Source organism: Oncorhynchus keta, chromosome 34 (genome assembly GCF_023373465.1).
Source record: "Oncorhynchus keta strain PuntledgeMale-10-30-2019 chromosome 34, Oket_V2, whole genome shotgun sequence".
NCBI classification, from domain to species: domain Eukaryota; kingdom Metazoa; phylum Chordata; class Actinopteri; order Salmoniformes; family Salmonidae; genus Oncorhynchus; species Oncorhynchus keta.
Window position 1 is genome coordinate 24,824,578 of NC_068454.1, and position 25,757 is coordinate 24,850,334.

General features: G+C 45.8%; 1 protein-coding gene across 1 annotated transcript in view; it reads left to right on the forward strand.

The window, feature by feature from the left end:
- Positions 1–24,453, forward strand: part of LOC118366845 (integral membrane protein 2B-like) — a 34,828-nt gene extending 10,375 nt beyond the window's left edge. The window contains exons 2-6 of the mRNA XM_035749595.2: positions 20,826–20,957; positions 21,163–21,399; positions 21,556–21,666; positions 21,882–22,032; positions 23,587–24,453. Of these exons, the coding sequence (XP_035605488.1) occupies positions 20,826–20,957; positions 21,163–21,399; positions 21,556–21,666; positions 21,882–22,032; positions 23,587–23,675 (720 nt within the window). The 3' untranslated portion in view covers positions 23,676–24,453. The remainder of the gene's footprint in view (positions 1–20,825; positions 20,958–21,162; positions 21,400–21,555; positions 21,667–21,881; positions 22,033–23,586) is intronic.
- The last annotated feature ends 1,304 nt before the right edge of the window (positions 24,454–25,757 follow it).

Below are 25,757 nucleotides of genomic sequence, written 5' to 3' on the forward strand. Positions count from 1 at the left end.
TGTTTATTGCGCTCTCTGTGCTGAAGCTGCAACATTTCAAATCCCTCATTTGTTTAGGAAAACCATTCCCTCAACCCTTGCTCTCTTTACATGAAACATGTGAGCATTGCATGCATGTGACCAATAGGGCCTGATCTATAGCCTATCATAATCACATCAATAAATTGGTTTTAACAAACTCCAAACACAGTAATGTCAACAGCAAAATGGATGCGGAGAACATGAAAGCAACTTGAAACGGGTGAATGTTTACTGGTTGCTCAGGAGGGAAAGGTAAAGTCAGATCTATGGAAGACATTTTACTTAGTTGTAGAAACTACCGGAGATCAAGATAACGGAGGGTATAGCAGTAAGTGTTGTGAGTTATGTTGCGGTTAGATTACAATAGTATTGTGTTTCTGTCCATTTGGTACAGTTTAGACAACACTAAATATGTGTACCAGAGAGGCTGTTCTAACGGAAAAATTATAATCTATAAAGCCTTTATTATAGCAGACTAAAAACAGTTGCATGCATTCAAAGCTCCCTTAAAATTAAAATGCTTGATTGTATTTCAAAGCATGAATGTCTCGTATGCTCTGATGTATGAACAAATTAATGATTGATTTGATGCAGTAGCCTATATATTGAAGTAAGTTACGGTATTAAGACTAAACAGGACATGCTCTTAGGCCTACAGCTAGGTGGTGGTTATACAAGGATACTATACAAAGCCTACTAATGATAACAACATTATTATAATGATGATCATTATAATCATAACAATGAGATCAAGAAAAAGGAGTATAGGAGCGAGAGCTGCATGCATATTATGTGACAAACGGGTGCTGTTAGATTAGTATTTGTATGCCTGTTTGGAACCGTGTAAACAACACTAAATAAATTATACCTAATAGCAGTCTGTTCTAACAAAAAAATTGTAAGCCAATTTTCTAAAGATTGTTGACATCTGCTGGAAGCCTTGGGAAGTACAATCTGGCCCCATAGACACAGCATATTGATAGGAAATCACTTAAATGAAACTACAAACCTCAGATTTCCCACTTCCTGGTTGAATTTGTCTTCGCCTGCCATATAAGTTCTGTTATACTCACAGACATCATTCAAACAGTTTTAGAAACTTCAGTGTTTTCTATCCAACACTACTAATAATATGCATATATTAGCATCTGGGACAGAGTAGTAGACAGTTTACTCTGGGCACCTTATTCATCCAAGCTACTCAATACTGCCCCCCTGTCACCAAGAAGTTAACCAGGTAGGCCAGTTGAGAACATGTTCTCATTTACAGGGGCAGTGATTGGCAGCAGGCACAGGGCGAGGGTGTGTCCTATGTGCTGTCAAAGGTTCGACCAATAGCAAGCCTGAGTCTGCTCTGCAACCACTTAACAGTTCAATAATATTATGTAAATATAGGCCAACTTCATAATGACATACACCCACCCCTTAACAACACATTGGCACCCCTATAATGTGGTATTGTTATTTGTCTTGCCTTTGTCAGGTTAAACCTATTAGTGTGCCTGTGTGGCTAAGATATGACCAAAAAATGGCCAGTTATAGAAACAGTAGATCTAGCTAAACGCATGTTGTTTTTCCAAGTTGCCTACTAGCCACTTTATAAACAAGATGGCTCCACAGAGAGTTGACATTAGGAAGTCAAGAGACGTGGTTGTCAGCAGACCCCCCTATGTAGTTTGCATGGCCTCGACTAGGCAACTTTCAAGGGTATGTCTGTCTGGTCGGCATGTTTGAATACGGAAGCAGATCTGATATCGAGTTAGCACCTCAGTCTTTTCCTGTCAGCTGAACGCATTAGCTACTTACTGAGCTAGTTGTTATTAGAAAACCTTGGCAACACGTTGGTACATAAATGCATAAACTGTTGCATGTAAATCATGGATGGAGTATGCAAATGTACAATAGAATGAAAGCTCAAACTGACTGTTTTGAATGTGTCATTAGCAGTCTCTATAGATGGGAGGGAAATGCCTTGTTGTATGGAAGTGAATGCAAAGTAGGAGCGACGAATATTCAGCAGTGCATAGACTTGGCCTAGTCAGTCCCCCATGATTTTTCAGGGATTTTGTTATGATATTTGCAGGCAAAAATGCTTGATTTTGCTGCGGTAATTCTGACATTTTGCATAGCAATTGGTCGCGAAAATGCGCTGAGGGAAAACCTTCGGAGCTTGATTGAACATTTGCATTACATTTTACATTTAAGTCATTTAGCAGACGCTCTTATCCAGAGCGACTTACAAATTGGTGCATTCACCTTATGACATCCAGTGGAACAGCCACTTTACAATAGTGCATCTAAATCTTTTAGGGGGGTGAGAAGGATTACTTATCCTATCCTAGGTATTCCTTAAAGAGGTGGGGTTTCAGGTGTCTCCGGAAGGTGGTGATTGACTCCGCTGTCCTGGCGTCGTGAGGGAGTTTGTTCCACCATTGGGGGCCAGAGCAGCGAACAGTTTTGACTGGGCTGAGCGGGAACTGTACTTCCTCAGTGGTAGGGAGGCGAGCAGGCCAGAGGTGGATGAACGCAGTGCCCTTGTTTGGGTGTAGGGCCTGATCAGAGCCTGGAGGTACTGAGGTGCCGTTCCCCTCACAGCTCCGTAGGCAAGCACCATGGTCTTGTAGCGGATGCGAGCTTCAACTGGAAGCCAGTGGAGAGAGCGGAGGAGCGGGGTGACGTGAGAGAACTTGGGAAGGTTGAACACCAGACGGGCTGCGGCGTTCTGGATGAGTTGTAGGGGTTTAATGGCACAGGCAGGGAGCCCAGCCAACAGCGAGTTGCAGTAATCCAGACGGGAGTTGACAAGTGCCTGGATTAGGACCTGCGCCGCTTCCTGTGTGAGGCAGGGTCGTACTCTGCGGATGTTGTAGAGCATGAACCTACAGGAACGGGCCACCGCCTTGATGTTAGTTGAGAACGACAGGGTGTTGTCCAGGATCACGCCAAGGTTCTTAGCGCTCTGGGAGGAGAACACAATGCAGTTGTCAACCGTGATGGCGAGATCATGGAACGGGCAGTCCTTCCCCGGGAGGAAGAGCAGCTCCGTCTTGCCGAGGTTCAGCTTGAGGTGGTGGTCCGTCATCCACACTGATATGTCTGCCAGACATGCAGAGATGCGATTCGCCACCTGGTCATCAGAAGGGGGAAAGGAGAAGATTAATTGTGTGTCGTCTGCATAGCAATGATAGGAGAGACCATGTGAGGTTATGACAGAGCCAAGTGACTTGGTGTATAGCGAGAATAGGAGAGGGCCTAGAACAGAGCCCTGGGGGACACCAGTGGTGAGAGCGCGTGGTGAGGAGACAGATTCTCGCCACGCCACATGGTAGGAGCGACCTGTCAGGTAGGACGCAATCCAAGCGTGGGCCGCGCCGGAGATGCCCAACTCGGAGAGGGTGGAGAGGAGGATCTGATGGTTCACAGTATCGAAGGCAGCCGATAGGTCTAGAAGGATGAGAGCAGAGGAGAGAGAGTTAGCTTTAGCAGTGCGGAGCGCCTCCGTGATGCAGAGAAGAGCAGTCTCAGTTGAATGACTAGTCTTGAAACCTGACTGATTTGGATCAAGAAGGTCATTCTGAGAGAGATAGCGGTAGAGCTGGCCAAGGACGGCACGTTCAAGAGTTTTGGAGAGAAAAGAAAGAAGGGATACTGGTCTGTAGTTGTTGACATCGGAGGGATCGAGTGTAGGTTTTTTCAGAAGGGGTGCAACTCTCGCTCTCTTGAAGACGGAAGGGACGTAGCCAGCGGTCAGGGATGAGTTGATGAGCGAGGTGAGGTAAGGGAGAAGGTCTCCGGAAATGGTCTGGAGAAGAGAGGAGGGGATATGGTCAAGCGGGCAGGTTGTTGGGCGGCCGGCCGTCACAAGACGCGAGATTTCATCTGGAGAGAGAGGGGAGAAAGAGGTCAGAGCACAGGGTAGGGCAGTGTGAGCAGAACCAGCGGTGTCGTTTGACTTAGCAAACGAGGATCGGATGTCGTCTACCTTTTTTTCAAAATGGTTGACGAAGTCATCTGCAGAGAGGGAGGAGGGGGAGGGGAGGAGGATTCAGGAGGGAGGAGAAGGTGGCAAAGAGCTTCCTAGGGTTAGAGGCAGATGCTTGGAATTTAGAGTGGTAGAAAGTGGCTTTAGCAGCAGAGACAGAGGAGGAAAATGTAGAGAGGAGGGAGTGAAAGGATGCCAGGTCCGCAGGGAGGCGAGTTTTCCTCCATTTCCGCTCGGCTGCCCGGAGCCCTGTTCTGTGAGCTCGCAATGAGTCGTCGAGCCACGGAGCGGGAGGGGAGGACCGAGCCGGCCTGGAGGATAGGGGACATAGAGAGTCAAAGGATGCAGAAAGGGAGGAGAGGAGGGTTGAGGAGGCAGAATCAGGAGATAGGTTGGAGAAGGTTTGAGCAGAGGGAAGAGATGATAGGATGGAAGAGGAGAGAGTAGCGGGGGAGAGAGAGCGAAGGTTGGGACGGCGCGATACCATCCGAGTAGGGGCAGTGTGGGAAGTGTTGGATGAGAGCGAGAGGGAAAAGGATACAAGGTAGTGGTCGGAGACTTGGAGGGGAGTTGCAATGGAGTTAGTGGAAGAACAGCATCTAGTAAAGATGAGGTCGAGCGTATTGCCTGCCTTGTGAGTAGGGGGGGAAGGTGAGAGGGTGAGGTCAAAAGAGGAGAGGAGTGGAAAGAAGGAGGCAGAGAGGAATGAGTCAAAGGTAGATGTGGGGAGGTTAAAGTCGCCCAGAACTGTGAGAGGTGAGCCGTCCTCAGGAAAGGAGCTTATCAAGGCATCAAGCTCATTGATGAACTCTCCGAGGAACCTGGAGGGCGATAAATGATAAGGATGTTAAGCTTGAAAGGGCTGGTAACTGTGACAGCATGGAATTCAAAGGAGGCGATAGACAGATGAGTAAGGGAGAAAGAGAGAATGACCACTTGGGAGAGATGAGGATCCCGGTGCCACCACCCCGCTGACCAGAAGCTCTCGGGTGTGCGAGAACACGTGGGCGGACGAGGAGAGAGCAGTAGGAGTAGAAGTGTTATCTGTGGTGATCCATGTTTCCGTCAGTGCCAAGAAGTCGAGGGACTGGAGGGAGGCATAGGCTGAGATGAACTCTGCCTTGTTGGCCGCAGATCGGCAGTTCCAGAGGCTACCGGAGACCTGGAACTTTATATTTTTCATATAAAGCCCGATGGGCACACTTTTACAAATAATAATAATAATGACAGCGAGTGCCTTTGTGACTGGCACACGTTGTCTCGCTCTCCTCCCTACTGCAGATAAAAGGCACCACAGCACAGCAAGTGTTTATTGCGCTCTCTGTGCTGAAGCTGCAACATTTCAAATCCCTCATTTGTTTAGGAAAACCATTCCCTCAACCCTTGCTCTCTTTACATGAAACATGTGAGCATTGCATGCATGTGACCAATAGGGCCTGATCTATAGCCTATCATAATCACATCAATAAATTGGTTTTAACAAACTCCAAACACAGTAATGTCAACAGCAAAATGGATGCGGAGAACATGAAAGCAACTTGAAACGGGTGAATGTTTACTGGTTGCTCAGGAGGGAAAGGTAAAGTCAGATCTATGGAAGACATTTTACTTAGTTGTAGAAACTACCGGAGATCAAGATAACGGAGGGTATAGCAGTAAGTGTTGTGAGTTATGTTGCGGTTAGATTACAATAGTATTGTGTTTCTGTCCATTTGGTACAGTTTAGACAACACTAAATATGTGTACCAGAGAGGCTGTTCTAACGGAAAAATTATAATCTATAAAGCCTTTATTATAGCAGACTAAAAACAGTTGCATGCATTCAAAGCTCCCTTAAAATTAAAATGCTTGATTGTATTTCAAAGCATGAATGTCTCGTATGCTCTGATGTATGAACAAATTAATGATTGATTTGATGCAGTAGCCTATATATTGAAGTAAGTTACGGTATTAAGACTAAACAGGACATGCTCTTAGGCCTACAGCTAGGTGGTGGTTATACAAGGATACTATACAAAGCCTACTAATGATAACAACATTATTATAATGATGATCATTATAATCATAACAATGAGATCAAGAAAAAGGAGTATAGGAGCGAGAGCTGCATGCATATTATGTGACAAACGGGTGCTGTTAGATTAGTATTTGTATGCCTGTTTGGAACCGTGTAAACAACACTAAATAAATTATACCTAATAGCAGTCTGTTCTAACAAAAAAAATTGTAAGCCAATTTTCTAAAGATTGTTGACATCTGCTGGAAGCCTTGGGAAGTACAATCTGGCCCCATAGACACAGCATATTGGATAGGAAATCACTTAAATGAAACTACAAACCTCAGATTTCCCACTTCCTGGTTGAATTTGTCTTCGCCTGCCATATAAGTTCTGTTATACTCACAGACATCATTCAAACAGTTTTAGAAACTTCAGTGTTTTCTATCCAACACTACTAATAATATGCATATATTAGCATCTGGGACAGAGTAGTAGACAGTTTACTCTGGGCACCTTATTCATCCAAGCTACTCAATACTGCCCCCCTGTCACCAAGAAGTTAACCAGGTAGGCCAGTTGAGAACATGTTCTCATTTACAGGGGCAGTGATTGGCAGCAGGCACAGGGCGAGGGTGTGTCCTATGTGCTGTCAAAGGTTCGACCAATAGCAAGCCTGAGTCTGCTCTGCAACCACTTAACAGTTCAATAATATTATGTAAATATAGGCCAACTTCATAATGACATACACCCACCCCTTAACAACACATTGGCACCCCTATAATGTGGTATTGTTATTTGTCTTGCCTTTGTCAGGTTAAACCTATTAGTGTGCCTGTGTGGCTAAGATATGACCAAAAAATGGCCAGTTATAGAAACAGTAGATCTAGCTAAACGCATGTTGTTTTTCCAAGTTGCCTACTAGCCACTTTATAAACAAGATGGCTCCACAGAGAGTTGACATTAGGAAGTCAAGAGACGTGGTTGTCAGCAGACCCCCCTATGTAGTTTGCATGGCCTCGACTAGGCAACTTTCAAGGGTATGTCTGTCTGGTCGGCATGTTTGAATACGGAAGCAGATCTGATATCGAGTTAGCACCTCAGTCTTTTCCTGTCAGCTGAACGCATTAGCTACTTACTGAGCTAGTTGTTATTAGAAAACCTTGGCAACACGTTGGTACATAAATGCATAAACTGTTGCATGTAAATCATGGATGGAGTATGCAAATGTACAATAGAATGAAAGCTCAAACTGACTGTTTTGAATGTGTCATTAGCAGTCTCTATAGATGGGAGGGAAATGCCTTGTTGTATGGAAGTGAATGCAAAGTAGGAGCGACGAATATTCAGCAGTGCATAGACTTGGCCTAGTCAGTCCCCCATGATTTTTCAGGGATTTTGTTATGATATTTGCAGGCAAAAATGCTTGATTTTGCTGCGGTAATTCTGACATTTTGCATAGCAATTGGTCGCGAAAATGCGCTGAGGGAAAACCTTCGGAGCTTGATTGAACATTTGCATTACATTTTACATTTAAGTCATTTAGCAGACGCTCTTATCCAGAGCGACTTACAAATTGGTGCATTCACCTTATGACATCCAGTGGAACAGCCACTTTACAATAGTGCATCTAAATCTTTTAGGGGGGTGAGAAGGATTACTTATCCTATCCTAGGTATTCCTTAAAGAGGTGGGGTTTCAGGTGTCTCCGGAAGGTGGTGATTGACTCCGCTGTCCTGGCGTCGTGAGGGAGTTTGTTCCACCATTGGGGGCCAGAGCAGCGAACAGTTTTGACTGGGCTGAGCGGGAACTGTACTTCCTCAGTGGTAGGGAGGCGAGCAGGCCAGAGGTGGATGAACGCAGTGCCCTTGTTTGGGTGTAGGGCCTGATCAGAGCCTGGAGGTACTGAGGTGCCGTTCCCCTCACAGCTCCGTAGGCAAGCACCATGGTCTTGTAGCGGATGCGAGCTTCAACTGGAAGCCAGTGGAGAGAGCGGAGGAGCGGGGTGACGTGAGAGAACTTGGGAAGGTTGAACACCAGACGGGCTGCGGCGTTCTGGATGAGTTGTAGGGTTTAATGGCACAGGCAGGAGCCCAGCCAACAGCGAGTTGCAGTAATCCAGACGGGAGTTGACAAGTGCCTGGATTAGGACCTGCGCCGCTTCCTGTGTGAGGCAGGGTCGTACTCTGCGGATGTTGTAGAGCATGAACCTACAGGAACGGGCCACCGCCTTGATGTTAGTTGAGAACGACAGGGTGTTGTCCAGGATCACGCCAAGGTTCTTAGCGCTCTGGGAGGAGAACACAATGCAGTTGTCAACCGTGATGGCGAGATCATGGAACGGGCAGTCCTTCCCCGGGAGGAAGAGCAGCTCCGTCTTGCCGAGGTTCAGCTTGAGGTGGTGGTCCGTCATCCACACTGATATGTCTGCCAGACATGCAGAGATGCGATTCGCCACCTGGTCATCAGAAGGGGGAAAGGAGAAGATTAATTGTGTGTCGTCTGCATAGCAATGATAGGAGAGACCATGTGAGGTTATGACAGAGCCAAGTGACTTGGTGTATAGCGAGAATAGGAGAGGGCCTAGAACAGAGCCCTGGGGGACACCAGTGGTGAGAGCGCGTGGTGAGGAGACAGATTCTCGCCACGCCACATGGTAGGAGCGACCTGTCAGGTAGGACGCAATCCAAGCGTGGGCCGCGCCGGAGATGCCCAACTCGGAGAGGGTGGAGAGGAGGATCTGATGGTTCACAGTATCGAAGGCAGCCGATAGGTCTAGAAGGATGAGAGCAGAGGAGAGAGTTAGCTTTAGCAGTGCGGAGCGCCTCCGTGATGCAGAGAAGAGCAGTCTCAGTTGAATGACTAGTCTTGAAACCTGACTGATTTGGATCAAGAAGGTCATTCTGAGAGAGATAGCGGTAGAGCTGGCCAAGGACGGCACGTTCAAGAGTTTTGGAGAGAAAAGAAAGAAGGGATACTGGTCTGTAGTTGTTGACATCGGAGGGATCGAGTGTAGGTTTTTTCAGAAGGGGTGCAACTCTCGCTCTCTTGAAGACGGAAGGGACGTAGCCAGCGGTCAGGGATGAGTTGATGAGCGAGGTGAGGTAAGGGAGAAGGTCTCCGGAAATGGTCTGGAGAAGAGAGGAGGGGATATGGTCAAGCGGGCAGGTTGTTGGGCGGCCGGCCGTCACAAGACGCGAGATTTCATCTGGAGAGAGGGGAGAAAGAGGTCAGAGCACAGGGTAGGGCAGTGTGAGCAGAACCAGCGGTGTCGTTTGACTTAGCAAACGAGGATCGGATGTCGTCTACCTTTTTTCAAAATGGTTGACGAAGTCATCTGCAGAGAGGAGGAGGGGGAGGGGAGGAGGATTCAGGAGGGAGGAGAAGGTGGCAAAGAGCTTCCTAGGGTTAGAGGCAGATGCTTGGAATTTAGAGTGGTAGAAAGTGGCTTTAGCAGCAGAGACAGAGGAGGAAAATGTAGAGAGGAGGGAGTGAAAGGATGCCAGGTCCGCAGGGAGGCGAGTTTTCCTCCATTTCCGCTCGGCTGCCCGGAGCCCTGTTCTGTGAGCTCGCAATGAGTCGTCGAGCCACGGAGCGGGAGGGGAGGACCGAGCCGGCCTGGAGGATAGGGGACATAGAGAGTCAAAGGATGCAGAAAGGGAGGAGAGGAGGGTTGAGGAGGCAGAATCAGGAGATAGGTTGGAGAAGGTTTGAGCAGAGGGAAGAGATGATAGGATGGAAGAGGAGAGAGTAGCGGGGGAGAGAGAGCGAAGGTTGGGACGGCGCGATACCATCCGAGTAGGGGCAGTGTGGGAAGTGTTGGATGAGAGCGAGAGGGAAAAGGATACAAGGTAGTGGTCGGAGACTTGGAGGGGAGTTGCAATGGAGTTAGTGGAAGAACAGCATCTAGTAAAGATGAGGTCGAGCGTATTGCCTGCCTTGTGAGTAGGGGGAAGGTGAGAGGGTGAGGTCAAAGAGGAGAGGAGTGGAAAGAAGGAGGCAGAGAGGAATGAGTCAAAGGTAGATGTGGGGAGGTTAAAGTCGCCCAGAACTGTGAGAGGTGAGCCGTCCTCAGGAAAGGAGCTTATCAAGGCATCAAGCTCATTGATGAACTCTCCGAGGAACCTGGAGGGCGATAAATGATAAGGATGTTAAGCTTGAAAGGGCTGGTAACTGTGACAGCATGGAATTCAAAGGAGGCGATAGACAGATGAGTAAGGGGAGAAAGAGAGAATGACCACTTGGGAGAGATGAGGATCCCGGTGCCACCACCCCGCTGACCAGAAGCTCTCGGGGTGTGCGAGAACACGTGGGCGGACGAGGAGAGAGCAGTAGGAGTAGAAGTGTTATCTGTGGTGATCCATGTTTCCGTCAGTGCCAAGAAGTCGAGGACTGGAGGGAGGCATAGGCTGAGATGAACTCTGCCTTGTTGGCCGCAGATCGGCAGTTCCAGAGGCTACCGGAGACCTGGAACTTTATATTTTTCATATAAAGCCCGATGGGCACACTTTTACAAATAATAATAATAATGACAGCGAGTGCCTTTGTGACTGGCACACGTTGTCTCGCTCTCCTCCCTACTGCAGATAAAAGGCACCACAGCACAGCAAGTGTTTATTGCGCTCTCTGTGCTGAAGCTGCAACATTTCAAATCCCTCATTTGTTTAGGAAAACCATTCCCTCAACCCTTGCTCTCTTTACATGAAACATGTGAGCATTGCATGCATGTGACCAATAGGGCCTGATCTATAGCCTATCATAATCACATCAATAAATTGGTTTTAACAAACTCCAAACACAGTAATGTCAACAGCAAAATGGATGCGGAGAACATGAAAGCAACTTGAAACGGGTGAATGTTTACTGGTTGCTCAGGAGGGAAAGGTAAAGTCAGATCTATGGAAGACATTTTACTTAGTTGTAGAAACTACCGGAGATCAAGATAACGGAGGGTATAGCAGTAAGTGTTGTGAGTTATGTTGCGGTTAGATTACAATAGTATTGTGTTTCTGTCCATTTGGTACAGTTTAGACAACACTAAATATGTGTACCAGAGAGGCTGTTCTAACGGAAAAATTATAATCTATAAAGCCTTTATTATAGCAGACTAAAAACAGTTGCATGCATTCAAAGCTCCCTTAAAATTAAAATGCTTGATTGTATTTCAAAGCATGAATGTCTCGTATGCTCTGATGTATGAACAAATTAATGATTGATTTGATGCAGTAGCCTATATATTGAAGTAAGTTACGGTATTAAGACTAAACAGGACATGCTCTTAGGCCTACAGCTAGGTGGTGGTTATACAAGGATACTATACAAAGCCTACTAATGATAACAACATTATTATAATGATGATCATTATAATCATAACAATGAGATCAAGAAAAAGGAGTATAGGAGCGAGAGCTGCATGCATATTATGTGACAAACGGGTGCTGTTAGATTAGTATTTGTATGCCTGTTTGGAACCGTGTAAACAACACTAAATAAATTATACCTAATAGCAGTCTGTTCTAACAAAAAAATTGTAAGCCAATTTTCTAAAGATTGTTGACATCTGCTGGAAGCCTTGGGAAGTACAATCTGGCCCCATAGACACAGCATATTGGATAGGAAATCACTTAAATGAAACTACAAACCTCAGATTTCCCACTTCCTGGTTGAATTTGTCTTCGCCTGCCATATAAGTTCTGTTATACTCACAGACATCATTCAAACAGTTTTAGAAACTTCAGTGTTTTCTATCCAACACTAATAATAATATGCATATATTAGCATCTGGGACAGAGTAGTAGACAGTTTACTCTGGGCACCTTATTCATCCAAGCTACTCAATACTGCCCCCCCTGTCACCAAGAAGTTAACCAGGTAGGCCAGTTGAGAACATGTTCTCATTTACAGGGGCAGTGATTGGCAGCAGGCACAGGGCGAGGGTGTGTCCTATGTGCTGTCAAAGGTTCGACCAATAGCAAGCCTGAGTCTGCTCTGCAACCACTTAACAGTTCAATAATATTATGTAAATATAGGCCAACTTCATAATGACATACACCCACCCCTTAACAACACATTGGCACCCCTATAATGTGGTATTGTTATTTGTCTTGCCTTTGTCAGGTTAAACCTATTAGTGTGCCTGTGTGGCTAAGATATGACCAAAAAATGGCCAGTTATAGAAACAGTAGATCTAGCTAAACGCATGTTGTTTTTCCAAGTTGCCTACTAGCCACTTTATAAACAAGATGGCTCCACAGAGAGTTGACATTAGGAAGTCAAGAGACGTGGTTGTCAGCAGACCCCCTATGTAGTTTGCATGGCCTCGACTAGGCAACTTTCAAGGGTATGTCTGTCTGGTCGGCATGTTTGAATACGGAAGCAGATCTGATATCGAGTTAGCACCTCAGTCTTTTCCTGTCAGCTGAACGCATTAGCTACTTACTGAGCTAGTTGTTATTAGAAAACCTTGGCAACACGTTGGTACATAAATGCATAAACTGTTGCATGTAAATCATGGATGGAGTATGCAAATGTACAATAGAATGAAAGCTCAAACTGACTGTTTTGAATGTGTCATTAGCAGTCTCTATAGATGGGAGGGAAATGCCTTGTTGTATGGAAGTGAATGCAAAGTAGGAGCGACGAATATTCAGCAGTGCATAGACTTGGCCTAGTCAGTCCCCCCATGATTTTTCAGGGATTTTGTTATGATATTTGCAGGCAAAAATGCTTGATTTTGCTGCGGTAATTCTGACATTTTGCATAGCAATTGGTCGCGAAAATGCGCTGAGGGAAAACCTTCGGAGCTTGATTGAACATTTGCATTACATTTTACATTTAAGTCATTTAGCAGACGCTCTTATCCAGAGCGACTTACAAATTGGTGCATTCACCTTATGACATCCAGTGGAACAGCCACTTTACAATAGTGCATCTAAATCTTTTAGGGGGGGTGAGAAGGATTACTTATCCTATCCTAGGTATTCCTTAAAGAGGTGGGGTTTCAGGTGTCTCCGGAAGGTGGTGATTGACTCCGCTGTCCTGGCGTCGTGAGGGAGTTTGTTCCACCATTGGGGGGCCAGAGCAGCGAACAGTTTTGACTGGGCTGAGCGGGAACTGTACTTCCTCAGTGGTAGGGAGGCGAGCAGGCCAGAGGTGGATGAACGCAGTGCCCTTGTTTGGGTGTAGGGCCTGATCAGAGCCTGGAGGTACTGAGGTGCCGTTCCCCTCACAGCTCCGTAGGCAAGCACCATGGTCTTGTAGCGGATGCGAGCTTCAACTGGAAGCCAGTGGAGAGAGCGGAGGAGCGGGGTGACGTGAGAGAACTTGGGAAGGTTGAACACCAGACGGGCTGCGGCGTTCTGGATGAGTTGTAGGGGTTTAATGGCACAGGCAGGGAGCCCAGCCAACAGCGAGTTGCAGTAATCCAGACGGGAGTTGACAAGTGCCTGGATTAGGACCTGCGCCGCTTCCTGTGTGAGGCAGGGTCGTACTCTGCGGATGTTGTAGAGCATGAACCTACAGGAACGGGCCACCGCCTTGATGTTAGTTGAGAACGACAGGGTGTTGTCCAGGATCACGCCAAGGTTCTTAGCGCTCTGGGAGGAGAACACAATGCAGTTGTCAACCGTGATGGCGAGATCATGGAACGGGCAGTCCTTCCCGGGAGGAAGAGCAGCTCCGTCTTGCCGAGGTTCAGCTTGAGGTGGTGGTCCGTCATCCACACTGATATGTCTGCCAGACATGCAGAGATGCGATTCGCCACCTGGTCATCAGAAGGGGAAAGGAGAAGATTAATTGTGTGTCGTCTGCATAGCAATGATAGGAGAGACCATGTGAGGTTATGACAGAGCCAAGTGACTTGGTGTATAGCGAGAATAGGAGAGGGCCTAGAACAGAGCCCTGGGGGACACCAGTGGTGAGAGCGCGTGGTGAGGAGACAGATTCTCGCCACGCCACATGGTAGGAGCGACCTGTCAGGTAGGACGCAATCAAGCGTGGGCCGCGCCGGAGATGCCCAACTCGGAGAGGGTGGAGAGGAGGATCTGATGGTTCACAGTATCGAAGGCAGCCGATAGGTCTAGAAGGATGAGAGCAGAGGAGAGAGAGTTAGCTTTAGCAGTGCGGAGCGCCTCCGTGATGCAGAGAAGAGCAGTCTCAGTTGAATGACTAGTCTTGAAACCTGACTGATTTGGATCAAGAAGGTCATTCTGAGAGAGATAGCGGTAGAGCTGGCCAAGGACGGCACGTTCAAGAGTTTTGGAGAGAAAAGAAAGAAGGGATACTGGTCTGTAGTTGTTGACATCGGAGGGATCGAGTGTAGGTTTTTTCAGAAGGGTGCAACTCTCGCTCTCTTGAAGACGGAAGGGACGTAGCCAGCGGTCAGGGATGAGTTGATGAGCGAGGTGAGGTAAGGGAGAAGGTCTCCGGAAATGGTCTGGAGAAGAGAGGAGGGGATATGGTCAAGCGGGCAGGTTGTTGGGCGGCCGGCCGTCACAAGACGCGAGATTTCATCTGGAGAGAGAGGGGAGAAAGAGGTCAGAGCACAGGGTAGGGCAGTGTGAGCAGAACCAGCGGTGTCGTTTGACTTAGCAAACGAGGATCGGATGTCGTCTACCTTTTTTTCAAAATGGTTGACGAAGTCATCTGCAGAGAGGGAGGAGGGGGGGAGGGGGAGGAGGATTCAGGAGGGAGGAGAAGGTGGCAAAGAGCTTCCTAGGGTTAGAGGCAGATGCTTGGAATTTAGAGTGGTAGAAAGTGGCTTTAGCAGCAGAGACAGAGGAGGAAAATGTAGAGAGGAGGGAGTGAAAGGATGCCAGGTCCGCAGGGAGGCGAGTTTTCCTCCATTTCCGCTCGGCTGCCCGGAGCCCTGTTCTGTGAGCTCGCAATGAGTCGTCGAGCCACGGAGCGGGAGGGGAGGACCGAGCCGGCCTGGAGGATAGGGGACATAGAGAGTCAAAGGATGCAGAAAGGGAGGAGAGGAGGGTTGAGGAGGCAGAATCAGGAGATAGGTTGGAGAAGGTTTGAGCAGAGGGAAGAGATGATAGGATGGAAGAGGAGAGAGTAGCGGGGGAGAGAGAGCGAAGGTTGGGACGGCGCGATACCATCCGAGTAGGGGCAGTGTGGGAAGTGTTGGATGAGAGCGAGAGGGAAAAGGATACAAGGTAGTGGTCGGAGACTTGGAGGAGTTGCAATGGAGTTAGTGGAAGAACAGCATCTAGTAAAGATGAGGTCGAGCGTATTGCCTGCCTTGTGAGTAGGGGGAAGGTGAGAGGGTGAGGTCAAAAGAGGAGAGGAGTGGAAAGAAGGAGGCAGAGAGGAATGAGTCAAAGGTAGATGTGGGGAGGTTAAAGTCGCCCAGAACTGTGAGAGGTGAGCCGTCCTCAGGAAAGGAGCTTATCAAGGCATCAAGCTCATTGATGAACTCTCCGAGGAACCTGGAGGGCGATAAATGATAAGGATGTTAAGCTTGAAAGGGCTGGTAACTGTGACAGCATGGAATTCAAAGGAGGCGATAGACAGATGAGTAAGGGGAGAAAGAGAGAATGACCACTTGGGAGAGATGAGGATCCCGGTGCCACCACCCCGCTGACCAGAAGCTCTCGGGGTGTGCGAGAACACGTGGGCGGACGAGGAGAGAGCAGTAGGAGTAGAAGTGTTATCTGTGGTGATCCATGTTTCCGTCAGTGCCAAGAAGTCGAGGGACTGGAGGGAGGCATAGGCTGAGATGAACTCTGCCTTGTTGGCCGCAGATCGGCAGTTCCAGAGGCTACCGGAGACCTGGAACTCCACGTGGGTCGTGCGCGCTGGGACCACCAGATTAGGGTGGCCGCGGCCACGCGGTGTGGAGCGTTTGTATGGTCTGTGCAGAGAGGAGAGAACAGGGATAGACAGACACATAGTTGACAGGCTACAGAAGAGGCTACACTAATGCAAGGAGATTGGAATGACAAGTGGACTACACGTCTCGAATGTTCAGAAAGTTAAGCTTACGTAGCAAGAATCTTATTGACTAAAATGATTAAAATGATACAGTACTGCTGAAGTAGGCTAGCTGGCAGTGGCTGCGTTGTTGACTACACTAATCAAGTCGTTCCGTTGAGAGTAATAGTTTCTACAGTGCAGCTATTCGGGGGCTAGCTGGCTAGCTAGCAGTGTTGATTATGTTACGTTGCGTTAAAAGAACGACAATAGCTGGCTAGCTAACCTAGAAAATCGCTCTAGACTACACAATTATCTTTGATACAAGGACGGCTATGTAGCTAGCTATGTAGCTAGCTACGATCAAGCAAATCAAACCGTTGTGCTGTAATGAAATGAAATGAAAATGTGATACTACCTGTGGAGCGAGCGGAATGCGACCGGGTTGTTGAGTGGGAAGTTAATTCGGTAGACGTTGGCTAGCTGTTAGCTGTTAGCTAGCTAGCAGTGTCTCCTACGTTAAGGACGACAAATAGCTGGCTAGCTAACCTCGGTAAATTAAGATAATCACTCTAAGACTACACACTCTAAACTACACAATTATCTTGGATACGAAGACAGCAAAGACAACTATGTAGCTAGCTAACACTACACTAATCAAGTCGTTCAGTTGAGTGTAATAGTTTCTACGGTGCTGCTATACGGTGGACGTTAGCTATGTGGCTAGCTGCTGGGCAGTAGACTACGTTAGGACGACGAAATACAATAATTACGCAATTATCTTTGATACAAAGACGGCTATGTAGCTAGCTAAGAGGAAATTGCTAAGATTAGACAAATCAAACCGTTGTACTATAATGAAATGTAATGAAAAGTAATTAAAAGTAATACTACCTGCGGACCGAAGTGCGAATGCGACCGCTCGCTCCAACCCGGAAGTTGGAGCGAGTATTATGTATTATGTGGTACATGTGCAGTGATTGGTTGAAATTACAAGCCCACCTTTTGATGGGTCAGTTTTATGCTATAATATTGCAATGATTTTACCGTTTTATGCAGAAATAGTGTGTGATTGGTCAAATTTGCTAGCCCTAACGTGGTTAGAAAGGTTCGTAAATAAGACGTGCTGGCCATAATTTCACTGAGCATTACTGAGGATATATTCTGGGCATGTTGGGGTGGAGAAGGAAGAAGATAAGGATTTAGTTGCCTGTGCAATGTGAGCTCTTCCTCGGTCACAGTAAAACACTACCTGTCTCCGAGCTACTGAAATTCTACCTCTTTTCAGGGTGTTACATTCCTGAACTTCAGAATTAAGATGCTGTGTCAGTGTGAAAGTAGAAGGGGAAGTATCTTCTCTCCTTGTTAGAGAATTTAAAAAGAGGCATACTATAGAAAACAAATTGTACTCCTCTCCAGTTTGCAATTGTTATTTTTGATGTTGTAAATGCAGCGGTAATACAGCATGGCTTGATTAATGAAGACGGTCAGTACCACTGAATTAGTCTAGGCCAGGTAGTTTGCATACTGGAAACTTGGCCACACCTGCTGTATCCTTCTTATCTGTGGCATCAGCAGGTTGGGGAGCATATGGAAACTTGCAGGAACCCATAGCTGAGGGACAGCCTTTCCTCGGAACAGATGTAGAGGCTGGAAGAAGATGTTGAGCCAAGGGAGAGCAGGCTCTGACGCAACCTATTTCGTTTTCTTACAAGAAGAAGCATAAGCAGCTGAGTTCACCCTCAAGGCCCTAGGGAGAAATAAGGCCAAAACAACACTTTTTGAAACACATAGCCCCCAACTTATGTAGCATAGCATATGGCGCCCTCTATACCATGTGAAACCACAATGATAACATAGTCAAAGGCGATGCATACGTGTTTGTCTGTAGTGGCTTTTCCAAAGAGAGAAAGACGAGGACAACAATTTGAAGCTCATAAAGACACAACAAGCCTCAGAAACACACGGTTAATGTGGCGTCTCATTGTACCATAGGCAGAAATAGCATTTATCTGAGAGGGAGCACAAGTGTTTGTGTGTAGTGGTTTCCTTGGTTGACTGGTTTGGACACACAGACAAAGCATTGATCATCACCCTAGTGTGACTGTGCGACGTGATTGCAGCCCCAGATGTAGGCCTAGAGCCAGTGGTCTGAGGGGGCTTAGCAGAGCAGAAGACCATCTCTGTCTGAGGGGAGTGCTTAAAGTATAAAGTATAGGACAATATTAGACTACATCCAGTATTTTTAAAGGTCCAATGCAGCCGTTTTTTAAAATCTCAATATCAAATCATGTCTGGGTGACAATTAAGTACCTTACTGTGATTGTTTTTAAAATTGTATAAATTAAATAAAAATAGCTTCCTAGCTATGAACAATTTCTCAAGCATGAATTTTGATAGGACTGTCTGGGAGTGGGGAGGGGTAACTGAAAACTTGCTGTTATTGGACTGGCTTGGTTAGATGCTGTGAGGCCGGTTGTACGTTTTGCAAATTCTCTAAAATGATGTTGGTGGTGGCTTGTGGTAGAGAAATGAACATTCAGTCCTCTGGCAACATCTCTGGTGGACATTCCTGCAGTCAGCATGCCAATTGCATGCTCCCTCAACTTGAGACATCTGTGGCATTATGTTGTGTGACAACTGCACAATTTTGTGGCCTTTTGTCCCCAGCACAAGGTGCACCTGTGTAATGATCGTGCTGTTTAATCAGCTTCTTGATATGCCACACCTGTCAGGTGCATGGATTATCTTGGCAAAAGAGAAATGTTCACTAATAGAGATGTAAAATAATTTCTGAACAAAATCTGAGATGTTTTTTGTGCATGTGGAACATGTCTGGGATCTTTTATTTCAGCTCATGAAACATGGTACCAACAGTTTCGTTCATATTTTTGTTCAGTGTATTTAAAACGTTTGACTGCACTGGGCCTTTAAGACACTTGACTAGGTTTTCTGCAGTGTACACTAAGCTATGCTCCCATATGGTCTATTTCAGGGTCAAAAGTATGTTTCTTGATAACATTTACGCTGATGTCCAGTATCTGCATATAGCTTCTGGATGCGTGTATGTTCTTCCCTTTCATCCTGCAGAAATGGGGAAACCAACATAGTCAGAGCAGAAGAACACAAGAGGAAGAGGAAGTGAATTGGAACAGACTGGAGGAACAAAACTGAGACCAAGTTTAATTTTAGCGCAGCAGCTTTATACTATCAAAGTTCAACATGAGAAAAGAACCTGAGGTTAATGTGCGGTTGTGGGATGAATGTAAACTTTAATAAAGCCTCTGACTCTGACAATTGTAACCAAACCGTTCATGGCTTTGGGCACATACAGACTCAGTTACAAAACCATCCATGATGGGGATTTTGTTTTCTCACTAGGTGTAATGGTGTGAGGTAGGCCCACCACAGCATTTGAATCAGACTTTGTCATTGGCAGAGAATCTTGTTGCTAATGAAGCAGAAGTTCCTGTTTTAGTGCATTATATTACCCTATTTACTCTTAGAGTAAGTCGAAGCCTGTCCCTGGAAACTCCCCTTCGGTCAGCAAAGGCAAAACCACCCTGGCATTTTGATCTCATGGGGAAGAGATTAGAAGTTAAACCAGCCAGAAAGCCTCAAATATTCCCTTTTTGCCCTCTTTAGGAAATGACTTGCAGCCAAGGCTTCCGAACAGAGTGGATATAATGGGATATACGTTAGTGTTCCTCTCCCCCTTGCTCCCTCTTGGTTTTTGCTATTAGCCTACTCCCCTGTGTTTCTCCCTCCTAGTCTCTCTCTTTATTGCTTTGCGTCTCCCTGGAAACGCCACCCTGCTGCTCCGAGATTTGTGTTGACATTAACTTGATTGAGGTCAGGCTAGCTCTTACTACTTGGGAAGGGCGAATTGCTTGCTTCTCATTGTGCAATAGCTTTTCTGCTGAAGTTTGGTTGAGAATGTGGGCTCTTCCTGTCAAACTATTGTTTGGACCCAGAAACGCTTACTCGTGCAGTCATACTCCTCAACTGTACAGATGGGCTCAACAATAAAAATGTTCTCAGTCAGCAAACTTGTTTCTTCGGAAGCCAGCTATAGAACTTCCTATTGTTGAAATGTAGAGAAATATGCCATCAGGGCATTACTGAAGAATGTTGAGACTTAATGATTTTCCGCCAATACCCATACTCATTACCTTGGTCAGCTAGACCAGGGGTCGACCCATGTCTAGAAAGTCCCTTCACAAGGGGATATGAAGATGGTGGAGAGTTTTTAAAGAAGAGACCTTATCGTGAAATCCCATGTTTGCGATTTGATAAATACTGTGTTTGTCCACATGACTCCCTCAGTCAACCTCAATCAGCTCAATCTATGGCTGTTGATCAGAGCACTTAGCTGTTCATTATAGCCAGCAGGGCCTTTGGGTGGTTTGCAGTCCTCCTTAGATCTTTGACCCATCTGAAATTCCCAGGAAGTTTGGGAGTGTCTGGGGTGAGTCAAGTGCTAGTGTTTTAGTTCACAAGCTTTTTTAAAAAAAATAGAGCTAAGACCAGCTGTATTACACCAAGATCCAAGGACCAAACCCATCTCCTAGCCTTTTCTATGATATCACAAATTGACTGCAATAATGTCAAGGCATTAGAAATATACACTAGATGGTCTACTCTCCCCACCCTCTGTTTTCTCTATGTTCTCCTACTCTACCTACCTTCTTTTCTCCTTTCTATCTCTTGGTCTCCCTTTCTTGCTGTGCTTTTGTTGATTTGCATCATCACTCGCCCTGCTCTGTGCCTCTTTGGGGAGAATGAAGCCCTCTTCATCCGTTCCTTAAACACTGCCTTTGTTTTGTCTCCGCTCACCATGCAGCCCCCCTGCCAATGTGCTGCACCCCCTCTGAACAAACCTTACCTCTTTTTGTTGTTTTGAACTAGGATCCAGAGGTGGCTCTGCCAGTGCGTCAGCAGTCCAAGGCCTGGTGCTGGTGCGTGTGCCTGGGCTTGGCCCTGATGCTGTCTGGCGTGGTTGTGGGAGGGGCCTACCTTTACAGGTACTACATCCTGGAGGTGAGACTGGACCACTCTGACCCCTGTGTTTATCTAGGGGTTATTGAACACTGTAACTGTCAGGATTGGAATGTTGTATTTATTGTATTTGAATACATGATATGTTTAGAGTTTTTATTTGACATGGCAAAAGATACATTCTGCTCGAAGGGCAGAGCTCCATGCAGTGAAAAGTGGGAATATAAATGTTTTCTGTGTCCACCAGGAGGGCAGGGTGTTTGTGTGTGGGGCAAAGTACCGTGAGGAGGACATTGTGAACTACCATGAGGAGACAATGATGACCCAGGAGGAGGAGGATGTGGAGCTGGACCTGCCCTCCAGCTTTAAGATGATCCAGGAGAACATCCGCATACTGGTGGACCAGGATGTGGCTCTCATCAACGTACCCGTGCCCGAGTTCGAAGACGGTGACCCCGCCGACATCGTCCACGACTTCCACAGGGTAAGACTTGACTGAATTGAAAACTTCAACCAGGCTGTTTTTTGCTAACCCGTTTGTTTCTGTGGGGATAACAATCCACAGACCATGGATTGTTTGTGTTCAATGGCATTTCTTAAGGTTGTTATCTTAGTCTGTTCTATTGGTGCTTCTCCACAGAGACTGACTGCCTACCTGGACCTGTTCCTGAACAAGTGCTATGTCATCCCCCTCAACACTTCCATCGTCATGCCTCCCAATGACTTCCTGGAGCTTTTGGTCAACATCAAGGTAACAGGAACTGCTTTATGAACCATGTTACAATAATGATAGTAATACATTAGATTTTTTACGCACTAGTCTGGGTACCCAATGTAACCGTATACTGTTTTTACAATGTTGTAAGAGAGACTGACATTAAATGTCTTTGAAATTAGCCACTTAGTATCTCATGATGTTAATGATAGGATGTGTTAGTCGATGTTGTATTCCTCTTTCTTCCCCAGGCTGGTGCCTACATGCCCCAGTCCTACCTGGTCCATGAGGAGATGGTGGTGACAGAGCGCCTGGACAATGTGGAACAACTGGGATTCTTCATCAACAACCTCTGCCAGGGCAAGGACACCTATAAGCTTCAGCGTAGAGACAGGATCCTGGGTCAGTACACACCTGCATAAATACACACACATACCATACATCACACCTTGCGCACGCTTCATAGTTCTTTGGACAAGTGAAGAATTATGCTGACATGCCCAAAGGTAATGGGCTTCTTACATTCAGCCCTTTTTTAGCTTGAGATCATGAGTACGCAGTTAGACCTCCCATACCTAACACACTACTCTCACACACGTGCAAGTATTCACACACACACGTCTAACAAATCTACCAAATGGGCATTGCGACATACTTTTGTATGTGAACACCCTGGATTCTGCTATTTCAGCCACACCCGTTGCTGACAGGTGTATAATATCAAGCACACAGCCATGCAATCTCCATTGACAAACATTGGCAGTAGAATAGCCTTACTGAAGACCTCAGTGACATTCAATGTGGCACTGTCCTAGGATGCCACCTTTCCAACAAGTCAGTTAGTCAAATTTCTGCCCTGTTAGAGCTGCCCTGGTCTATTGTGAAGTGGAAACGTTTAGGAGCAACAATGGCTCAGCCAGGAAGTGGTAGGCCACACAAGCTCACAGAACGGGACCGCCGAGTGCTGGAGCATGTAAAAATCATATGTCCTCGGTTGCAACACTCACTACCGAGTTCCAAACGGCCTCTGGAAGCAACATTGGAACAAGAACTGTTTGTTGGGAGCTTCATGAAATGGGTTTCTATGACCGAGCAGCTGCACACAAGCCTAAGATCACTATGCGGAATGCCAAGTATTGGCTGGAGTGGTGTAAAGTTCGCCGCCATTGGACTCTAGAGCAGTGGAAATGCGTTCTCTGGAGTGATGACTCACGCATCACCATCTGGCAGTCCGATGGATGAATCTGGGTTTGGCAGATGCCAGGAGAACGCTACCTGCCCGGATGCATAGTGCCAAATGTCAAGTTTGGTGGAAGAGGAGGAATAATGGTGTGGGGCTGTTTTTCATGGTTCATGCCTCTTAGTTCCAGTGAAGGGAAATCTTAACGATACAGCATACAATTATGTTCTAGACAATTCTGTGCTTTCAACTTTGTGGCAACAGTTTCGGGAAGGCCCTTTCCTGTTTCAGCATGATAATGCCCCTGTGCAAAAGGCAATGTCCATACAGAAATGGTTTGTCGAGATTGGTATGGAAGAACTTGACTGGCCTGCACAGAGCCCTGACCTCAACCCCATTGAACACCTTTGGGCTAGATTGGAACGTTGACTGCAAGCCAGGACTAATCCCCCCAACATCAGTGCCCGACTTCACTAATGCTCTTGTAGATGAATGGAAGCAAGCCCCCGCAGCAATGTTCCAACATCTAGTGGAAAGCCTTCCCTGAAGAGTGGAGGCTGTTATAGCAGCAAAGAGTGGACCAACTCCATGATTTTGGAATGAGATGTTCAATGAGCGTCCACATACTTTGTCATGTAGTGTTTCTGACTCATATCTTTACTCCCAATGAGTCTGACAAGCCTGTATGAACAACCAACCACCATATTGTGGCATCTTATACAGGTTTTTGTTAGGCGTAGATCAGCAATTTAACCTTCCCATCTCCCACATTACAGGTATGCAGAAGCGTGAAGCTCTCAACTGCCACAAGATCCGTCACTTTGAGAGCAAATTTGTGGTGGAGACCTTGATCTGTGAGCCCTAGTGACGTCGCCGAGGGCAAAGTGTGACATCTTCTCTGTACAACCTCTTCATTTCACTGGGAGCGCAGTTGGAGATTTGTAATCCTCATTTTCTGTTTTAAATTTTCCCATTTTGTTATTCTACATCAGGTAGTTGTGTGATCATTTTTATGTGAAATGGGGCAATTTTGTCTGTTTAAATCTGTCAATCAGTTCTGTGTTTTTTTCTTTTTCATTATACAGGGATGCAATTATTCGATAGAGGGTTTCTATTTTTTGGAGGATATATTCAACGGCGGGCGGGACTGCTAGCTTGTCAAAAATGTAAACATAGATCTCAAAATCATCAGTGAGGTTAAGATTACTTAAGTAATCAAACTGGGATTAAGGGGCTTGAAGCAGATCATGTATGGTATAGTCAGATTTTTCTGAAACCGAGTCTAATTTGTATTTTTGAATACAGAAACAAATGTGCAAAGGACTAGTCCAGGGTGTTTTATAGATGTTACATTTTCTGTTGAAACTGTTAAGATGTCTTGACTGGAAAACATCTTAAAATAAGTGTGGATACATGTTTCTTTCATCTAGCTTTAAGAATAAATAAAAATCAAGATAGTTGTCTATATAATTCAAATCAGTTATTTTTTTCTTATACAACAAAGGAAAACACTTTTTTATATTGGGATCAAAGTACTTAGTTTAAGTTCTTTGTTTTTTTCCCCTGAACTCCATCTATATTACTAATTTGTATATAACCTCTGTAAAGATATGACCAACACCACAATAAATCTTAAACCAGTACTACGGACCTCCATGGCATAGCCAGCGTGTTTGTGACAAGAACATATCAAATAAGTCTGAGTACTTTTCTTTAAATACACATTTGTCTGCTAACTTGGCACCATCCATTTCTGGCATATTTTTTTTTTTATGTAAGGTTTTATTTAACAAGGCAAGTCATTTTAAGAACAAATTCTTATTTACAATGACGGCCTAGAAACAGTTGGTTAACTGCCTTGTTCAGGGGCAGAACGACAGATTTTTACCTCGTCAGCTCGGGGATTCAATCTAGCAACCTTTCAGTTACTGGCCCAACGCTCTAACCACGAGGCTACCTGCAACCCTTTTCCTGTGAGCACATTTGCCACTCTTTTGAATGGAGTCGTTGGTACATGTTGACTGTATGTGCTGTCTCATTTGCTTATGTTTGCTCCCATAGCAGTATGTCTCTCCTCTGATAGCTAAATGTGGTGACGGATAAATTGACAATGTATGACTATAAGCCCTGTTAAATGATCGTAGTGGAACTCTGCAGAGGTGGGACCAAATCACAAGTAAGTCTTAGCACTCAAGCCAAGACAGGCAAGTCCGAGTCAAGTTTCGAGTCCTAAACAAGTCATAATGTGCTCTTCACCAAATGTAATAGTATATCATGAATGCTTTTAAAAATATATATTTATTACTTTCCAAATAAACTTTATTTCCATGGAAATACATGGGTAGCCATGAGAGACAAAATATTGTAGTGCTCTCTCCAGATATACTCTACACACCTAAAACAATCCTTCCATAAAGTTAATCATTTATTAAAAGATACATCTAAACAACTGATACTGAACTGATGCCTACAATTTGAACACTGGCCTGAATGTCTGAGGAAAAATTACAGATCCCAAAGACGGGAGATTGTGTAATGCATAAACAGTTTCATTTTTTTCTCTTATCTCAGGGAACTATGATACATTGCATTTGCAAAATACCAAATTTGATAAAAGTCTGTCAGTCATATGTGCACGATGAGGACGCAGTATGATGCCACCATGGCTGAAGACACGCTCCACCGGAGCACTGGAGGCACTGCATAGACCCTGATGTCCACTCGGGACAGTGAAGGAAGAGCCTTCCTGTTCATTGCCCAGAACAAGAGGGTAGAGGTCGGCCGATTAATTAGGGCCGATTTCAAGTTTTCATATCAATCGGAAATTGGTATTTTTGGGCACCGATTTGGCCGTTATTTTTTATTTATCCTTTATTTAACTAGGAGGCAAGTCAGTTAAGAAAACATTCTTATTTTCAATGACGGCCTAGGAATGGTGGGTTGACTG